Here is a 19,065-nt window from a genome sequence, read left to right on the forward strand (position 1 = left end):
CTCTGTGTACATACACACTCTGCTAGTCAGATAAGTAACACCTTGGAATGTGCTAAGGGTTGGCCAAACTGAAGAAATACATAGTCCTTTGGGATTTTTAAAGCTCTGACGACAGCTACAGTGCAGAATTTCCTAGTCCTCTGTTTTAGAGATTAAAAAGTCCTAACATGTCTGGCTACATAAAACTTGTTTTCTGTCCCCAGCCAGACTGGCTGGGGTACCAGCCCTTTTTTAAGTCATACAATAATGAAACTACCTTTTAAGGCACAAGGACAGTATCTACAACTGTCTTCGGATTTGATAGACATTAAGGTCACACAGGCAACAAAATACACAGAAGCTGTTAAATTTATCATACATATTTACTTAATCTATACAGAATTGAGTAGATAAAATCAGATTCACATTAGTGAAAAATCTCTACAAAATGTCTTTGAAAAGCAAAACAAGACTGCCTCTTAAACAATTCGTATCCTCATGAAAGACGTGGGCTGTAAAAATAAAGCAGTGTGTTTAGCACAAACTAGAAGATATCTGCATCATTTTTTCACAGTTATTTCCATCTACAGTCTGAAAGAGGTAGATTTTTCTGCAACACCTGAGAATTGAATTGATAACCAGGTGTAATAAAGGCAGTTGCATACATAACTAAAAAATACTGGTCTCAAGACCAAGAAATGTACTCCTATAAGTCTGAGGATGAAATGGTCCATTATCCAAGACCCAAGTTTTCTCTATTCCTTGGAGTCTCCTGCCACTATAAATAATAGACATCAAGATTCCATGACGGTGCAACAAATGCAGTTGAAGCAAATTTGACATTTAATCTCTCCTGGGCCAGCCTTAGTAGCATCTGTGTTCTAGAATGTGGTAGAAATGGAGCGTGCTACAAAGCCACAATGCTGGGCTGGCGAGGTGATTGCCTTAGGAGCATGTCCTTCTCAGAGGGTCCCATTCGTATTTATTCACAGGGTAATGAGAGGAAAGATTCTGAAAGGATACCAAATGCACCCAAGACAGAATCCATGTCCTTTAAACACCATGAGAGCATCTAGCTGAAAATACATAGCAAGCCAAAAGCAGCAGGCCAAGTACTGTTAATCACGTCGCTTTTTAAAGCCCTTGGAAATATGCAACAGGTCCGAGCTTTACGATCTTCCACACAGGACAAGCACCACACAGAAACGTGGCGGGCTACACAAATGGCTTAAGCCAGTAAGAGCTGTACATCCAGCAGAGCGCTTGTGAAATGGGATCATTAGTACTAATTTTACAGTAGAGTATATTTCTGATATATACCTCCATTTCCTCTCAGGGAAATGAGTCCAATATTTCATTTAGTAGCCAAAGGTGATATAAAAGGCTGTTGGAGAAAGATGTTTGTTTTTGCTTCCGACTCATTTTGACAGTAATTAGTAACAGTGGGTTTCTTTTCCTCCACTGTCTGGCCCTTTGATTAACGTGACCAGCGGTGGAAGCTTAGACGTAATCCTCCACTCCAGGTGCTGGTGCCAACAATTTTCAATTCTTTCAACCCAGTTTAGACCACGAATGTGACAGGACAAATAAAACTTTAACAAAGAGAAAAACCCTTCTAACTGGACGGAAGAGTTTGTTCAGTCCAGTAAGCAATTCAAGAAGTGTCAGTTTGATAGTTTTGCTCAGTGGAATGTGCTAACATCAGTTCTAGTAGAACCTTTTTATTTCATAAAGTATTTGAATGCAAATTATACCGGGGACAAAGTCAAACTCTTTGTCAGTGCAGCCTGGTTAATGATGTGTATAAACTCAACAGTGTGAATTACAAAGGAAAGTTATAAAAGAACAAACCCAAAAGTGATGTGCTGCATTTCCGAAGCCCCCCATTCCAAGTGTAGACACCTTGATAATACTGTTTTGTTTTTCCAGAAAAAAGAATAAAAACTAAGAAAAGGGTGAGAAACAGACTGAAAGCGTAAGTAATAAATAGATCCTGGCTACTTAGCTCTCTGCCACATTTCCTTTAAGTTAAAAACGCTGGTTCCAGTCTTTGTTTTAGACATGAAATAAAATCAGTTTCAGCTAGCATGATCATAATTAAAATTCCCTTTTAAAAACCCTGGAGAACTGTGCTGGTTGGACTCAGAATAGTTGGACACCAACTTTCAAGTAGCCAGAAAGTAGTGGAGGGACTTCTGCTTAAGAAAAGCTACACAATGGTTTTACCCTCATTGTCTTAAACTGACAAAGGACCGTCAGTGGTAATTCTCCATGAGAAGTGGAGGATGTGCACCCAAAATCCCAACTGAAAAGCAAACCACCAGGCTCCCCACACTGTAGGCTTTCAGGTGGTCCAACCAGGCGCTTCTAACCTGAAAACGGTGATGGGACTATTTTTTAGTCACAGAAACAGTAAGCCTGTTTCTCCAATGATTTGCCTACATATACTACTTTGTTTAAATTATACCTCTATGTACATATTCTGCCAAAACAGAAACTCTAGGCTTGCGGACATCTCAATTTGTCAAGTGATATATCAAAAAGCTAATTTGAAACAAATATGCTGTGCTTGTTTCTGACCCAAGCGTTCAGTTTTATTGGCATTTAGATGGACAGGGAGGCCTTGCGTGCTACAGTCCATGGGGTCGGAAAGAGTCAGACGCAACTGAACTGAATCATCTTGATTTTCCTTTTTTTTTTTTTTTTTGAGTTATATTCACAGGGAGGGGTGGGTATTTAAATGAATATTGTTTTCACATCAAGGAACCATTATCAGGGAGTTCACTGGCAGTCCAGTGGTTAGGACATGGTGCCTTCACTGCTGAGGGTACGAGTTCAATCCCTGGTTGGGCAACTAAGATCCCAGAGGCCACAATGCACAGCCAAAAAAAGAAGGAACCATTATCAGAACAAAGTTCCCTTGTAATGGTCAGCCCTGGTGAATGAAATTTTAATTCAGACAAAATTCTGTGCAAGGAGCAAGGGAGAGGGAAAAAGGCAATGAGCACATGCATTCTGATGAAGGGGAAGGAGGCAGATGTGCAACACGGCTGAGGAAAATGTAGAGTAAAACTATTCAAACCTGCCAAGCAGCCTCCTGTACCACTTAAGTCCAGTAGTTCTAAGAAAATACAGATATGGTAGAAAAAGTAAGAAAATTTTCACCACAAAACCAAGTTACTACTAACAGAGGAAGTTATACACAAAATAGAGCTCTCAGTACAGTGATCATACTTGGTCTCAGTCAACTGACTCGATGCCGGGCCCGGCTCCCAGGGACCCGGCCTCAGGGATAACCCGGGCGGCACTTGGCCAGGTGGCACCAGACTCCTCAGGCAAAGCTGAGGTGGCGCAGGGCTGGGCCTCGGGTGGCGCTGGGCCTCCACCTGCCACCCTCCCGGACACCTGCTCCTTCAGCACTTCCACCTTCTCGTTGAGCTCGTTCCTCTCTGTCTGCAGAGCCCGGCACAGCTTCTCCAGCCGTTCCAGTTTTATTTGAAAGGCTTTGTACTCTTTATCTCGGACAGTTTTCTATAAAGAGAAAAGGCAGGGTTTATTTAACCTAACTGAATATGAATTACATTAATGGATACAACAAATTAAGTCTTTTGAGCCACTTGTTGGGTCACCTGAACACGTTCAATTTCTTCAAACACTTCCTAACATCCAGCTAGCTGCATTCTGCACACTTAACTATGGACACCAGTTAACGTGCTTCTGATGTGACAAAATAAAAATCCCTGTCATGTTTCTTAAAAAGAAGCTAAGTAAAAAAGAACCAAAGTCTACCTTTAATAACATTTTGTATTGATAAGTTAATAAGGAAATTCAAGATACTCACCACTAAAGACTAGCAGATAAAATAAGGGCTTGCTTAAAAACAAAACTCATTTCCACATTTCTCTTATTTTACCAATCCTCAGATGAGAACAAGATTCAGGGTGTGTTATTTAGTGTTTGCAAACCTCAGCTTTGTAAGACTGGCAGAAAGTATTATGCTGTTTTTTGTATGGACTTAAGGTAGAGACAGGTACCCAAGTTGGTGGCCTGTGCTCCCACTGAGAAATCTGACCCAGCCAGGTGGGCGCCTGGCAAAAAGGCAGATTCCCTGACCCCCACCCCCACACGAAGTCAATCAAACTTGCTGGAGCCCAACAACTCAGGTCTTAGAAGCTGGGGATCCCAGCAGGCTGGGTGGCAGGAAACCCAACACCTCACTCAGGGTCCTCCCTACAGCCTAGCTCCTAACGGGACAGACTGCACACACCACCCCTCTCTGCCCAGCTCTGGCCAGTCCCCAACTGTGACAGCAGTGTCGCAAGGTGGCATTTCCCCAACCTGAGCTAAGATCACACCCTCCTCGCAGGAAGCCACTCACCTCTTCAGCCATTTGCAGAAGTGCTTTGTTATTCTTTTCCCACTTGGTCCGCCATATAATTGTTTCTTTTTCCAGTTTTTTAATTTTCTTTGTCATCTGTGAATTGACACAATTGCAAATTTAAATTCAAAGTGCCATTCCTTATCTCTACAGCCAACCCCAAGCCCTGACCGGTCCTCCCTGCCCCCATCATCCCCCTGCCCACCCCAGAGTACCGCTGGGTGCAGTGCCGGGGGTGGGTAGAGCTCATCTCTCCAACTCCCAGGGTGGCGGTGGCCAAAGAGGGGTTCATACAATGAGAAAAACACATCTCAGCTCCTCATTTTTCAGAGGCAGCGACACCTGGTGGAAGCTGTCCGCCAGCACACTCTGAGCGCTTGCTTGGGCCAAGAGCAACCATCCTCCTTCCCAAGTTGTACCAAAAACATCTGTTCCTGAATTTTCTGTATATTAACATCTTCATGTGATTCTTGGAAGGAATGAGGTTCCCCCTCCTCCCCAAGATGGAGAACTTGCCTCCGCCCCAACCTCGGAGGCTGCAGCTGTCTGGGAACCAGAAGCAGCAGAGGGGACCGGGGACCAGGGGAAACTCATTAACCAGCTTGCCTAATACGACTACGACTCACCGCTTCAGATTTTGCTAAAAAATAAAATGGATCCAAAAATCAGAGGAATGTTCTTAACGAACACCGCCAGAGCCCGGTTTTCAGAAAGTCAGGACGAGATTTCACTCTGGTGCCAACGAGCTGGCACAAGGACAACCACCACCCCCCCCACCCACCCACGCCTCTGGCCATAGTCTCTGGGTTCCCCTGATGCCTGAAGGGGGTCACTAGAGCCCTTGGCCCCGCCAAGCACTGCCTGAAATATGGCACTTTATGAAGGGCAAGCATTTTTGTTATTTGTAAGGAGGAAGGCAGAGAAAGGGCACAGAACTCGCCTCCAGTCACACAGTGTGGACCTTCAGCCCAGGGCCATGGTCCTGCCACCACCATCGCCCCCTATGCTTCCATCCCTAAAAGCCCCCGGTGTAAGGATGGACGCGTGGGCACAGGTGTAGACACTGGGTCTTAGTTTAATATCCAGGATACAGCTCTCCTTCCTTTAGGCAGAAAAAAGAACCAGAGCCCCAAAAATCACTCTGGTGGAGGGAGAAAGAATTCAGTGGGAGTATAAAAGGAAAAAAAAGAAACCTAAAAAGGTAGAAATACCAATGATTATCAACCAACCAAAATACACAGCTAGCGTTCTGGGCTTGGCTTGTCATTAAATAATTTAATCTTCAAGGACACCATGCTTTGTGAAAAGGACTGGGGGAGGGTTGGGGGGGTATCACCTGAAGCCAATACAACAGACACAACAAAAAATAAACCACTTTATTGCTAAGAACAAATTGTATTTAATGAGGAGTTAACTTTGGTGGCCTAGAGAGCACTAGCTCCATGTGGTACTACTGAGAGCAAAGTGACAGGATATGCCGCCACTGGAGGATCGGAAGAGATGAAGAGAGCACGATAAAAACAGGAATACTCCCAAGCCACAAACATGCTTAAAACGGCTTATTATATAAAGTCGCTTTCAGGCAAATACTCCACTTAAAATAGAGAAATACCTTTTCCATTTCCTGCCGGAAGGTTGTAAACAGTTCATTGCTTTTTGCCATGGTAGTCTGGAATTCTTCAAACTTATCCATATAAAGAGAAAGCTACAGAAAACAAGTATGAAAAATTTAGACTTCTAGGTAAATGACTTAAAATCTCAGACTTTCAAAAAGAACATAACATGGTTAAACATTAGTTACCTGTTCTAAGTGACAGAAATAAGAATAGATGCACACCCAATCCTCAATCCCAGACATCAATGGCTGCAGTTCTAAAAACCTACCGAAATGCACTGAAACTTAGGAGGTTATGTTGATCTCACCATCTTTATATTTTAAGTGTTTAAAATATACAAATATTAGCTCCATTCCACCAATTATAATAAAAACTGAAGGATGTGGAATAGCTTTGAAACTTCATACAACAAATCCTTTATCAAATACCTCCTTTCCTTATATTTGAAAAACTGATCCTTGGAAAAAGATCATTCTTTTGGAATACCACCTGCATAGTTCTTAGCTTGATTTCAGAGATATCTCTTTTTTAACGTAGGCAAGAAAATGAAACAGAAACCAAAGAACTGGTTTGGTTGGGAGTGAAGAATTCAGTGGGAGTATAGTTAAGAGAAAAAAAGATAAAAGAGGTAGAAACATCAATATTTCTTTTAACTCCAACCCTGAAGGAATTTGTATTCTAGCTGGGAAAATAACACCAACTGACCAGGAAAGCAAAATGTGAACACGAGTCACTTTTTCCTCCCACAGGACAGGAATTCACAGAAGCCGGGGTTGGAGAAGGCACGGGAAGGGTCAGAAAAAAATTGCTGCCTGTGGCTGAGGCCAGAGCTAGGTCTCAAGGGCAGGCTGAATTTTTTCATTTCAGACAAGGAAGGAACCCTAAGAGTCCACCTAACGTAACTGCATTAGTTTAGGATGAGTAAACGGGCCCAGAGGAATAAAGTGCTTTGCTCAAGATCACACAATACATACAAAGAAAGCAGAAGAGAATAAAAGACCACCAGAGGCCAAGAAGCAGTATCAGCGATGCCTTTCCACCTTCAGCAGTGCTGTGTTCATAGCAGCAGAGAGAAGCTGTGACCAGGGAGGGGAGGGGCGATGTTCTGGGACAGAGCGGGGAGGCTGGTAGCAAGACAGAGGCCAGCTCTGCTGGCTGAGGAGATGCAGACTGAAAGCGAAGCTACCAGTGGCACCAGGCCAGAGGAGGTGATGATAAGACAGCCAAAGCGTGCCCGGGGAAGGGTGAGGCCAGGGGCCAGGACAAATAGAAATTTCAGGGCCAAGAGAAGAGCACAGAGGATTTCCGCACAGAGCAGCTCATAGAGGGGCGCACAGTGACAGCGTCTCTGGGCTGCTGGCCTGGAGTCGGGAACAGCAATGAGGCTCAGGCGGGTGGACAGAGCAGTCCTGGCACTTGAGGGAGATTCTCAGAATGGTCTGTTTTTATCAAATATGGAACATGCGGGTGGACTGTCCCATCAGAGTTCAATGCTGCCCCCCTCTGGGTAATCAGTATGTGACAACTACCATCTTGGACGTAGGAGCCTAGATTACAAAACGGTGGTCAAAACACACCAATAAGACGAAGAGTTCATCAACAAAGCCTGGAAACGGACATGGCAAATAAGAACAGAGGACAAGACTGACTCTTGGGAAGAACCGCACATTTAGGGAGCAGAAAAGGAAGAGGTGGCAGCAGAGGAAACAGTAATGATCAAATAACATCACTCCGGAGACGAGAAGCTGCACTCCTAAGGGTTCAACAGAACTTGAGCTGCTGTGAACTCGGCAGAAGGGCCCTCTGGGGCCTTGCATTAAAGTCCATCTTCTGAAGCCATATATAGACTTTTTATATGTTTTCCACATCGATTCTCTTCTCCGTTTACATGGACAACTGACTTTATAGGGCTAATAAGGGGTTCAAATTTCCTAGAAGCATTGTAGCACAATAATTTATGGTGGAAAGTTCAAAAGACTTCTCTAACTGTCACTTTAAGTTAGGCTAGCTTTGCAGGAAATGAGTGTCACCATATTGTAAAACATGCCCAAAGACCAAGAGCACTCAAAAGGTGTGTTCAGGGCTTCCCTAGCAGTCCAGTGGGCAAGAATCCTCCTGCTAACGCAAGGGTCATGGGAGCAATCCCTGCTCCAGGAACATGCCATGGGGCAGCTGGGCCCAGGCAGCTAGAGCCTGTACTCTACAACAAGAGAATCCGCAATGAAGAGTAGCCCCTGTTCGCCGCAACTAGAGAAAGCCTGAGTGCAGCAATGCAGACCCAGTGCATCCATAAATAAATAAACAATTAAAAAAAAAGAAAGATGTATTCATAAAGATTCAGGCCAGTCTGCGTTTTAGAATGAATCTAGAGTTCATACATTAAAGAAACTTGTTACATGATAAACTTTCAAAATGCGTAATACATTTTTAATCATCTAGCTAACCTTTTCTGAGAAAGGATGAATTACTGCTACAAATACCTAATTTCACCTGTCTGTAAAGACATGGGAATTCCTTCCTGCACCTCTTTTTTGAGTAGGGAAGAAGCATCTGTTACCCTTCTTCTACACAAGGCACCCACAGAGAAAGACTGCATTAGAACAAACCTAAGGGGTCTGGATTAAAAAGTGGGGAGGCAACAAAGAAAAGCCGAAAAGCCCAGACAGCTTCATGGGTAAATTCTACCAAACACTGAAAGAACTAATACCAATTCTTATCAAACTCTTCTCAAAAAGTAAAGAGAAGGGAATACTCTAAAACTCATTCTACAAGGTCAGCATTGCCCTGGTACCAAAAGATAGGACAGGCCAGATAAGAAAACTACAAGGATGGTTCAAATAGGCAAATCAATAAATACACCACATTAACAGAATAGAATGAAAGACAAAAATCATATGATTATCTCAACAGATGCAGGAAATGCATTTGGTAAAACTCAACACCATTCATGATAAAAATGCTCAACAACAACAAAAAAAGCTCAATGGGAAGTTCCCTGGCAGTTCAGTGGTTAGGACCCTGTGCTTTCATTGCTGAGGGTACTGATGCAATTCCTGGTCAGGGAACTAATTCCACAAGCTGTGTGGTATGGAAAAAGAAAATAAAAAATTTTCAACAAACTAGGTACAAAGAAAGTCATATGTGACCTAATAAAGGTCATATGTGACGTACCCACAGCTAACATTATACTCAAGAGTCAGTGAAATGTTGAAAGCTTTGCCTCTAAAATCAGGAATAAGACAAAGATGCTCACTATCACCACTTCTGTTCAACACAATAGTGAAATTCCTAGCCTGCACAATTAGACAAAAAATAAACAGCATACAAATCAGAAAGGAAGAAGCAAAACTCTTTGCTGATGACATGATCTCATACACAGAAAATCCTCAAGACCCCACCAAAAAACTGGTAGAATGAATTCAGTAAGGTTTCAGAATACAAAATCAATATACAGAAATCAGTTGTGTTTCTATACACTGACAAACATCTGAAAAAGAAAAAAATAAATTCAAGACAAAAATAAGTGGAAAGATACTGTGTTCATGGATCAGAAGAGTCAATATCATTAAAAATGTCTATACTATTCAAAGCCCTATCAAGATTCCAATGGCATTTTCCAAAGAAATAGAAAAAATAATCCTAGAATTTGTATGGAGCCACAAAAAAGAAAAAAATTCAGTGCCCCAAAATAAACCCTCACAAATATGGTTAATAATATTTGACCAGGGAACCAAGAATACTCAATGGGAAAAGGAAAGTATCTTCAATAAAAGGTATTGGGAAAATTGGATAACCACATGCAGAAGAATGAAACTAGGCTGTTATCTCATACCACTCACAAAAATTAACTTGAAATAGGTTAAGAACTTAAAAAGATTTTAAACTGTGAACTCCTAGAAGAAAACATAGGTAAAAAGCTCCTTGACAATGGTTTTGGCAATGAATTTTTGGATAAGACACCAAAAGCAAGAGCAACAAAAGCAAAAATCAACACATGGGATTACGCTGAACTAAAAAGCTTCTATACAAAAAAACAATCAACAAAGGGGAAAGGCAACATACAGAACGGGAGAAAATATCTGCAAACCACATATATCTGATAAAGGATTAATATCCAAAATATATAAGACACTCATACAATTCAATAGCAGAAAAATTAATTAAAATTTGTAAAAATCTAATTAAAAAACCAGCAGAGGACTTGAATAGACATTTTCCCAAAGACATAAAAATGGCCAACAAGTAAATGAAAAGATGCTCAATTATCACAAGTCATCAGGGAAATACAAATCAAAACCACCTGTCAGATTGGCTAAAACAAAAAAGGCAACAGATAACAAGTATGGGTGAGAGTGTAGTGAAAAAAGAGCTCTTGTGCACTGTCGGTGAATACATTGGTGCGGCCACCACAGAAAACAGTGAAGAGGCTCCTCAAAAACTTAAAAACAGAGCTTTCACTGATGCAGAAATTCTGCCTCTAGGTGTGTATCCAAAGAAATGAAAAGAGGATCTCAGGGATCTGTACTCTCATGTTCCTGCTCTGTGTTATCCACAACTGCCAAGGTGTGAAAGAAACCGAAGTGTCCATCAACAGACAAATGTATAGAGACTGTAGTATATGGACTTCCCCGGAAGTCCGGGAGTTGAGACTGCTTCCACTGCAGGGGGGATGGACTGCAACCTTGGTCAAGGAACTAAGATCCTGCATGCCATGTGGCACAGTCAAAAAGAAAATTTTTTTAAATATGTGGTATATATACACAATGGAATATTATGCAGCCATAAGAAAGAAGAAAATCTTACAATTTGTGACCACACAGATGGACTTTGAGGGCATTATGCTAAGTGAAATAAGTGAGTCACAGAAAGACAATACTAGATACTGTATGATCTCACTTATATGTAGTATCTTACAAAGTGAAACACCAAGAAACAGAATAGAATGGTGGTTGCCAGAGGCAGAGGGTGAGGAGAAAGGGGGTAAGTACCGGAGATCTCACATAGCATGGTGACTACAGTTCGGACCCTGCAGACAGTGGGACCAACTGTCCCATCTGCCTGGTTCCTGGGACTCAGGACTTTAAACCAGGAAGGTCTTAGGCAGGTCAGGTTGAGGGGGTCACCCTAAATGAAGAGGAAAACTCCAAGAGGGACGTGTGACCCACTCTCAGGTCTGCTGGGAACAAGCAAAAGCATCTGAGACGAGATTCAAGGTACGTTTCAAATGAACCATAGATTTTTTTTCCCTTACAAATTCTACCACCCCGGCCGTCAAGTTACCTGCTGTTTTAGTTGTATTTCTTGTTGTTTCATTTGTTCATATTTGTGTCTTGATTCCGTTGCTTCTTTTAATAACTAGAAAACAGAAACATTCTGGCAAAATACTAATAGTAATTAAAAGATGACTACAAGGTCCAATGTCCAGATAGTTGGGCTTAATCCGTCGTTATTTTAGCAAGAACCATGAGATGTTAAATCATGAAAAAGTTGATATCACTACATCTGAGTGAAATACTCTGTCACATCAGTTGCTAATTACCTGTATCTTTGATTTGTTCCACTGTTAACACTCGTAAATGCAGGAATACACTTTTATTCCTTAGAGAAAGTACCTGTGAGGCCTAAGTTCATAAAACTCAGGGTTAAATTGTATTTTTTTAGATGAAAACAATTAGAAGTCTAATATTAGCAGAAAATATGGGTGGGAATCTTGACATTATCTGGGTCATTCAGAAAGTCTCCCTGGAACTTCCCTGGCAGTGCAGTGGTTAAGACACTGTGCTTCCACCATGAGGGACACAGGTTTGATCCCTGGTCAGGGAACTAAGATCCCACATGCCATACAGTACGGGAAAAAAGAAAAATTAGAAAGCCCTTCTGCTCCACGAGAGGCAAGATGAGGCAGAGTGAGAGGGTAGGGAGCAAAAACAATGAAATCAGACAACTGGTTTCTGATCACTTTTTTTTTTTTTAAGTGGGGGAGACTAATAGAATGGAAGCTTTAATTTATATACTTGAGTTTAAGAAAATTATATAATGAAATTACACAGTAGTAGGCAGCTGTGAAATTCAGTTCCTGAAGTAAAATGTCACACTTAGTCCATTAGTCTTGAAAAGTCTTTAAAACCAACCAGAAATACATGTTTCGTGTGTGCATGTATGACATTTCCACTCCAACTGGGGAAAAGACAACTGTCTCTTCAATTATGTATAGGATGGCCCTGTCAGTTCATGTGAAAGGAGACGCTGTGCAAAAAATACATCTCTCTTAACCCTAGACTTGCACTCAGCATGACATGTTCTCATCATGAGGCCCCGTTGGGATCCAAGTCTTCATATTTGGCTCACCTTGGGGCCTAAGGGACTTGAGTGAAAGCTGCGAGGGACACTTTTCATTATTGTAACCACTTCTGACTTTCTCTTTATTTTTTGGTTAAGCAGATAAAGTTGAATTTGCATGTATTAAGTATATATACCCAATGAGATTCCACTGTACTCACAATTATTGACAGACAACATAATCTGAGTACATATTCTGGGAATAATGCTGAGTGATTAGGGTGTAGAGAATTCTGTTAAATTTTTATCAGAAAAGTAAACTAGAATAAACAATTTCCCTAGTTTCAAGTTACCTGTTTGGAAATAAAATCTAACAGTATGTATCAATAGGACACCCATGTTTGTAAAGCTTCCTATTAAACTGAATTCTTGAATATAATGTGCTAAATACTGGTATAATCCTTAAACTTGGTAGGCATTATCTAAAAAGTGAAATAAATATTCCAAGCACAGAAAAGTGCAACGAATGCAGGTCTTTGCACTAAGTTGGTCTAATTCCTCCAGTGTATCTTCTGTATGTAAAGTTGAATAGAAAGAAAAGGCTAATGCTTTCTAACACACGTGCCCTTTATAATCTAGAACAAAAAAATTAGCACAACCTAGTGCTACCTGAAACGCAGAATGGCTTTGGTCACAATTTTGGCCATCATTTCTTTTTTTAAGAAATAGCACTTACAAACTCTCTCTCTCTCTGATGTTTCTCATCAGCTTCTTTTATCAGCTGTGTCGTCTGCTGCAGTTTGGCGTCCACAAGTTGTTGCTGCAGTTCCTTATGTTTGAATACTTTATCAATGTGCTACGGGGAAAGGACAATTTCTTCCGTCACTTAATGAGAAGAGGGACAGAATGACGAGGACACATGAGGCAAGTTACAAGACCTCACTCATGAGGCTGCTTTTCCTGCCAGGGCTAACACCAGTGGGTGCCTGTCTGAGAGCTGTGCTGGCATAAGCCTGTGCTCAACATGCCTCCCTCTGGAGATGGCCCATCAGTGCCTCAGTAGCTGCCCTGTACCTCCTACTTCAGCACTAAGGTGAAAATGAAGCTCAAACTGTATCAAGAAAAAGATGGCTAAGGAGATCAAACTGTCAAACTCATCCATCATACACGTAATTCCTGGATAGTTTTTTCTCCCCATTAAAATTTCCCAATTTCTCAGCTGGAGGCAGCATGCTGTTACAGGAAGAACGGCATCAATCTCGCCTCTCTGGGGGGAGCCATACCCATAATGCGAAGTTGTAAATGCCAGTGCAATGGTGGTACTGTGTAAGGTGCTTGGTACCTGCCACTTACCAGATACATTTGGCAAAAGGTTATTATTATTTCCAACTGGAAGTATTTAGTGGTTATTTATGTATGATAAAGTCATCAGAACATCCCTCTCTGACCAAGGAAAGAACATTCAATAATACTTGAATAAGGCTCACAGTAATGTGATTTAAATATACATAGCTTGCAGATTTTCTATATCATTGTCATATTAAACAACAAAACTAAAAGAATAATCTTAAGAAAAGTGAGAGCTTTATAATCTAATAGAAAGTTTATTCTCTAGGACAAAAATGTTTCTTAAATAAACACACTAAGAACTTAAAAAAAGAGAAAAGGAAATCTTTATCTTAGAGATTTGAGACACATCAACAGTAAAACAGATGGGTTTTATTTGGATCTTGATTCAAATAGCTTGTTTTTCTTTTTTTAAAAAAGGACGGAGACAACCAGAAAAATTTAAATGATGACTAGATTTTAATATTATATAAGTACTGTTAATTTTTTAGGTGTGAATACAGTATGGTAGTCACACCTAAAAACGAATCCTTCATCTTGATGAGGTCCACCCTCAAATAGACATGAATGGACTGATACCTTGGATTTGCTTCATAATAACCCAGGAGGAAGTGATGGGAATATAGCTGAAACTATAGTTTCATCTGCTAACACCAGGTGATACAGTCTCTACTTTTCTTTATAATTTTCCATAATGATAAGAATAAAAAAGGTAAGCAAAAAGCATCGAAAGTGATAGAAAACCTTTTAAAAAACTTAAGTTTTTGAAGGGCCATGTGTAAAACTCTAAATTAATAGAATCTAAAATTTGCCTTGAAAATTGGATAAAATAACCCAAAGAGATGCCACGATCTCTCTGTTTTTAAAATCAGGTCTTTTAATCTATCTGTGTAAGTGATACAACACACATAAGAGAACAATGTTTTACTAACTTAAAAGGCAGGGTATCTTTCATTTAAAAAACCTAACCCTTTATTCCTACTCATTTGACCTCTAAAAGGGAGGAATTTTAAAAAGCACATGATCATCTATTTGCATTTAATCTAGACACCATACCCAGACTTCCCAACTAGCTTGTATAAGCCTTAGTTTGGAGGCCAGCGACCAAGATAAGCAGCCAGAGATTCTTCCAGTAAATTTTTTACTTCAACTAGGTGTAAAAAAGTTTAGAAACAGGTTCTTTTTTTCCTCCCCCAAGTGGTGTAAAACCCTCACTTAAAAAAAACTGAAACATAGATACAATGCAATGGTGCTTAGTCACTCAGTCATGTCCGACTCTTTGCGACCCTATGGACTGTGGCCCACCAGCTCTGCTGTCCATGGGGATCCTCCAGGCGAGAACACTGGAGTGGGTTGCCATTTCCTTCTCCAGGATGCAATGGTAGTGTAGACCATATAGATTACTACAGATGTCTCAAATACAGCATATTTGGGGGCCAGGTTACTTACTCATTTTTAGTCTAGATAAGGGGGGAAAAATCTATGCCCAAGTCATAATCTTCCAGAATCACATGGAAGACAAGTTGTGCTTAACACTGTCTCCAAGAAACTGGTTCACAGACCCAAATCCAGTGACTTCTGGGCCATCCCTAAGAATCCCGCGAGGAAAGGATTCCACTACACATACACAAAGGTTCTAAAACACCCCAGAATGAGTGTTTCAGTGAATGGTTTCGGTTCATCATGACAGGAGACAGTCCCCGCTAACGTCGCCTAAACACCTGATCGCCCCTACCTCCTCCCGCAGCGCGTACTGCTCAATGAGCTTCTTCAGCTTCTCGCCCAGCTCGATGTTCTCCTGGCGGAGCTTGGCATTGTGCATGTCATGTTGCTCCAGCTGTGCCTGGATTTCATTCAAAGTGATCTGGAAGTGTGCAGTGGCTTCTTTCCGTCTTTCTTCCTCCTCTCGGGCCTGCTGCATATTTTCTTCCTTATTACCCCAAAAAATTTCTGTTAATGGTACAGACCTAGACATAAGATACTCACAAAAGACACTGCTGCCATGGCGTTCACTGCTTGCTGCCCTGAAGTGGTGCTTCTAAACTGGAATTCCTTCCCTCTATTTACGACCGGAACGCTCTCATTTGAAAGCAACCAGGTTCCCCTAAACAGATAATCAGAGACACAAGGCTGCCCTGCTCTAAAGTGCTCTGTGGCCATCTAAAGCCCACTGTGCTGAGACACGAAGAAGGAGCTTCCCCAGGCAGCCAGCTACCTCCACGCAGGCTTCCCAAATACCTGCTCTCCCTGGTCTCATGGGGCAGCAGCTGAAATCAGCCTGAAGAGGGAAATCCCTTCTTGCACCTTATTTTTGGGGTTATCCCCTCTACTCCCTAGAGAGCAAGGGGCAAAAGGAATGTGTATCTTAAAAGCTTAGCCCCAACTCTTGCTCAGATGCAAGTGCTAAGAGACCTCGCTGTGTCTACAGCGTTATCAGTCCAATCAAAGTGTGAACTTGCTGCTACGGGGAAAATACCACCTGGTTTCATGAACACTGAAATCCAAGGATTCAAAAACAAAGAAAAACTAATGGCTCCCCATCAGGTGAAGGTCCATTTCCTGAGGGCTCCTATGTTCTAGGGCCTTGGGTGTCTGGCATGGTGGGGGAGTCTGATGAGCGATCCCACTCAGTCACATGAGGACAGGCCCACCTGCGTCCCTGCCCCTTTCTCTTCTTCCCTTGTTGGTGCCAACTACCTTTTGGGTACCCGCTGCCTCATCTTTTAATCAACCGAGGAATAAGTGTTCTTCTAAAAGTACTTGTCAATGGGGAGCTGGAATGGGCAAGGGCAGCTGGCAATGCAGCCAATGAACAGCCCTTGAGGAGCTCAATGGGGCCTTTCCTTTCCCTCAAGTCTGCTCCTACTCATTTTGGTCCACATTTCACACATGCTAAAAAATGACTTCAGTGCTCAGCCAGAAACTGCAAATTTGAGCTTTCTAAGCCATGGCTCTTAGCAGGAAAGCTGTGGTCTAAACATCAACCTCATCTATATTCCCCATGAGCAAGTACGAGGTGTGGTAAGAAGCATCAGGCCAAGCAAAATAGAATGATGGCTGTCTCCAAGGAGACACAAGGATTAAGTTCAAATGGATACATGGTGACTATAAATTCAGCTAAGTTGGTCTCTCCTGAAAAACAGAAAAAGGAACCAACTCACCTTTAACGTCTTATTGTGACGCTGAAGTTCCCTGCAAAGAGACTCAAGCTTGCTTCTTGCCAAGATAGCCTTGCTGTGTTCACTCTGCAAATGAACTTTCTCTTTCACGATCTGGGCTTGCTTCTTCTGCAGAATCTTCATTTGCTTCTGAACGTTCCTGCTCTCCTCCAGCTAAAATTAACAAGCACTTTACATTTAGGAAATACAGTGAAAACCTTTGAGTGATGGCTGGAAGAATTCCAGTAAGAACCATGGAATACATTTCCCAAACCCACAGTATTGTAGTGTAATATTTTATTTAAATTGTTTCATGCTATGCTACCCTGCCAACCTTCTCTCTTTTCATTATGATAAGAAAGCAAGCAAATGATTTAGTGTAGGACAAAAACAATCTTCAGTCCTTCACTTGTTAAAAGCAAAACAAAAAATGTTTTGGACAACTTTTGAGGAATCAACACCATAACGTTTTACTTTCTTGAAAAAAACACTCAAGCTACTTTATTAAACTGATCCTCCAAATTAGAACTTAATAAGCAGCAATAAGTGTTCCTTGCAAGTGGGAGGGGAATCACTCTCCTTCCACTTATAGGTTTAGAGCAAATGTGTCTGTTTCAAGGTTAAACCAACACTAACAGATAAGATGGCAGCTTTACTGACCTATCATTGAAGAAGGAAAGGATGCTGAGTCACTATTTCAAGAGCAAGAGCGACACCTTGTGGCCTCTCAAAACACCATGCATCCTTGCAGGCGAGATGCTTATAGCTATTAAAAACACCTTTATGGAAATTCCCGCCAGAAAATAATTTTTTTGTAAAATACCCTCGTAATCTTACTCAGGAGGGGGGGGGGGCAGCAGGATCTGCACACCCTATCAATAACTCCACTGAGAACTGGAACTCCCCTTGCCCTCCCCCATTCAAGGTAACCACAACCCTGAATCCTGGGGTCCCTTCCTTTGCTATTCTTGGTATTTTATGTCATCCGTGTGGTGTCCTAAAAGAACTCGTTTTGATTTTAGTTTTTTTTTTACTTTATTTGCTACTGCAACCAAGAAACCCCATTTAAAATTTTTCTTTAAATGAATTCAAGCTTAAATGGCCACATGTGGCTAGTGGCTACTGTTTCGGACAGCACAGCTACAGATTACGCTGCCAGGACTCATCTCGATTCTTTGCATGCAGCTACAGAGCAGGGACCAGCAAACAGACTCTGTAAGTGGCCAGAAAGGAAATATTTTAGGCTTTGCCTGTTTTGCTGTCGTTATCTTTTAAACACCACTAAGCCATTCTTAGCTTGTGGGCAGTACAAAAACGAGCCTTGCAGGCTTTGGCCCATAGGTTGCATAATATTTCACTTAAAAAAAAAAAAACAGCACACAACACACTTTGTTGACCCAGTCTCTTGTCAGTAGGCATCTGGGTGGTTTCCAGGTTCTATTACAATTCGCACATTCTCACACATGTGCTTCCTGGTGTAATACACACCATGCAAAGAATTTCTTCTGGGTACAAACCTAGAACTAGGGTTTTGGGGAAATGATTTCTAAACGTTCATTGCACATGACAATGGCGCCGCTTTCCAGAGCAGCTGGCACATTTACTCTCCCACCAGCAGCTTATAAGAGATCAAACAGATGTCCTTCTTCTCTAAAACATCAGTCACCATTCTTCATTTATGCCACTATTAACGGACATAAAGAAGCATCTCGCTGTGGCTTTGATCTGCATTTCTCTGAGTATTCATAAGATCAAATATCCCTCGTATATTTATGTACCTTTATGTTAAGATACCTTCACATCTTGAGGTTTTCCCATTTCTATGAAATACCTCTTACACATGTCTGGCCCAGTTTTCCATTGGGTTGATTGTCTTTATCATATTCATTTGTAGATTTTCCCTAGCTCTTCCTGACATAGAATCTTCTGTTGGTTACTATTTGTTGAAAATATGTTCTCCCCAGTTTGTGCTGTGTCTTCTCCATCTCTTTTAAAGTGTCTTCTGATGAAGAGAAAGTCTTAATTTCAATAGAGCCGATTTCTGAGATGTCTCCAGTAGTGCTTTTTGTGTCATAAGAAATGCTCCTCTTACTCCAAGTTTGGTAAAATATTCATCTGTTAACGTATTTCAATAAACCTAAACAATATCTAAAATTTTAGGTTCTTAATCCATTTGGAATTCATCACTGCATATGGTGTTTAAGGATCTAATTTCATTTTTTTTCCACATAAGGATATCCAGTTTTTAAGCTCCATTAATTTCTGAAAGATGGTATAATTCTCCTTAAATGCAACTATAGTTTATATA

The 19,065-nt window shown here is 41.3% G+C and overlaps 1 protein-coding gene across 1 annotated transcript in view; it reads right to left on the reverse strand.

Annotated features, from left to right (window-relative positions):
* Positions 1-3,219: 3,219 nt before the first annotated feature.
* The window catches only part of TXLNG (taxilin gamma), a 41,097-nt gene continuing 25,251 nt past the window's right edge, over positions 3,220-19,065 (reverse strand). Inside the window, exons 4-10 of the mRNA XM_052662781.1 lie at positions 16,761-16,931; positions 15,335-15,529; positions 12,989-13,108; positions 11,254-11,328; positions 5,970-6,062; positions 4,358-4,453; positions 3,220-3,510 (exon numbers count right to left, since the gene is read on the reverse strand). Of these exons, the coding sequence (XP_052518741.1) occupies positions 3,220-3,510; positions 4,358-4,453; positions 5,970-6,062; positions 11,254-11,328; positions 12,989-13,108; positions 15,335-15,529; positions 16,761-16,931 (1,041 nt within the window). The remainder of the gene's footprint in view (positions 3,511-4,357; positions 4,454-5,969; positions 6,063-11,253; positions 11,329-12,988; positions 13,109-15,334; positions 15,530-16,760; positions 16,932-19,065) is intronic.

The sequence above is a fragment of the Budorcas taxicolor genome, chromosome X (assembly GCF_023091745.1).
Source record: "Budorcas taxicolor isolate Tak-1 chromosome X, Takin1.1, whole genome shotgun sequence".
Classification (NCBI taxonomy): Eukaryota; Metazoa; Chordata; class Mammalia; order Artiodactyla; family Bovidae; genus Budorcas; species Budorcas taxicolor.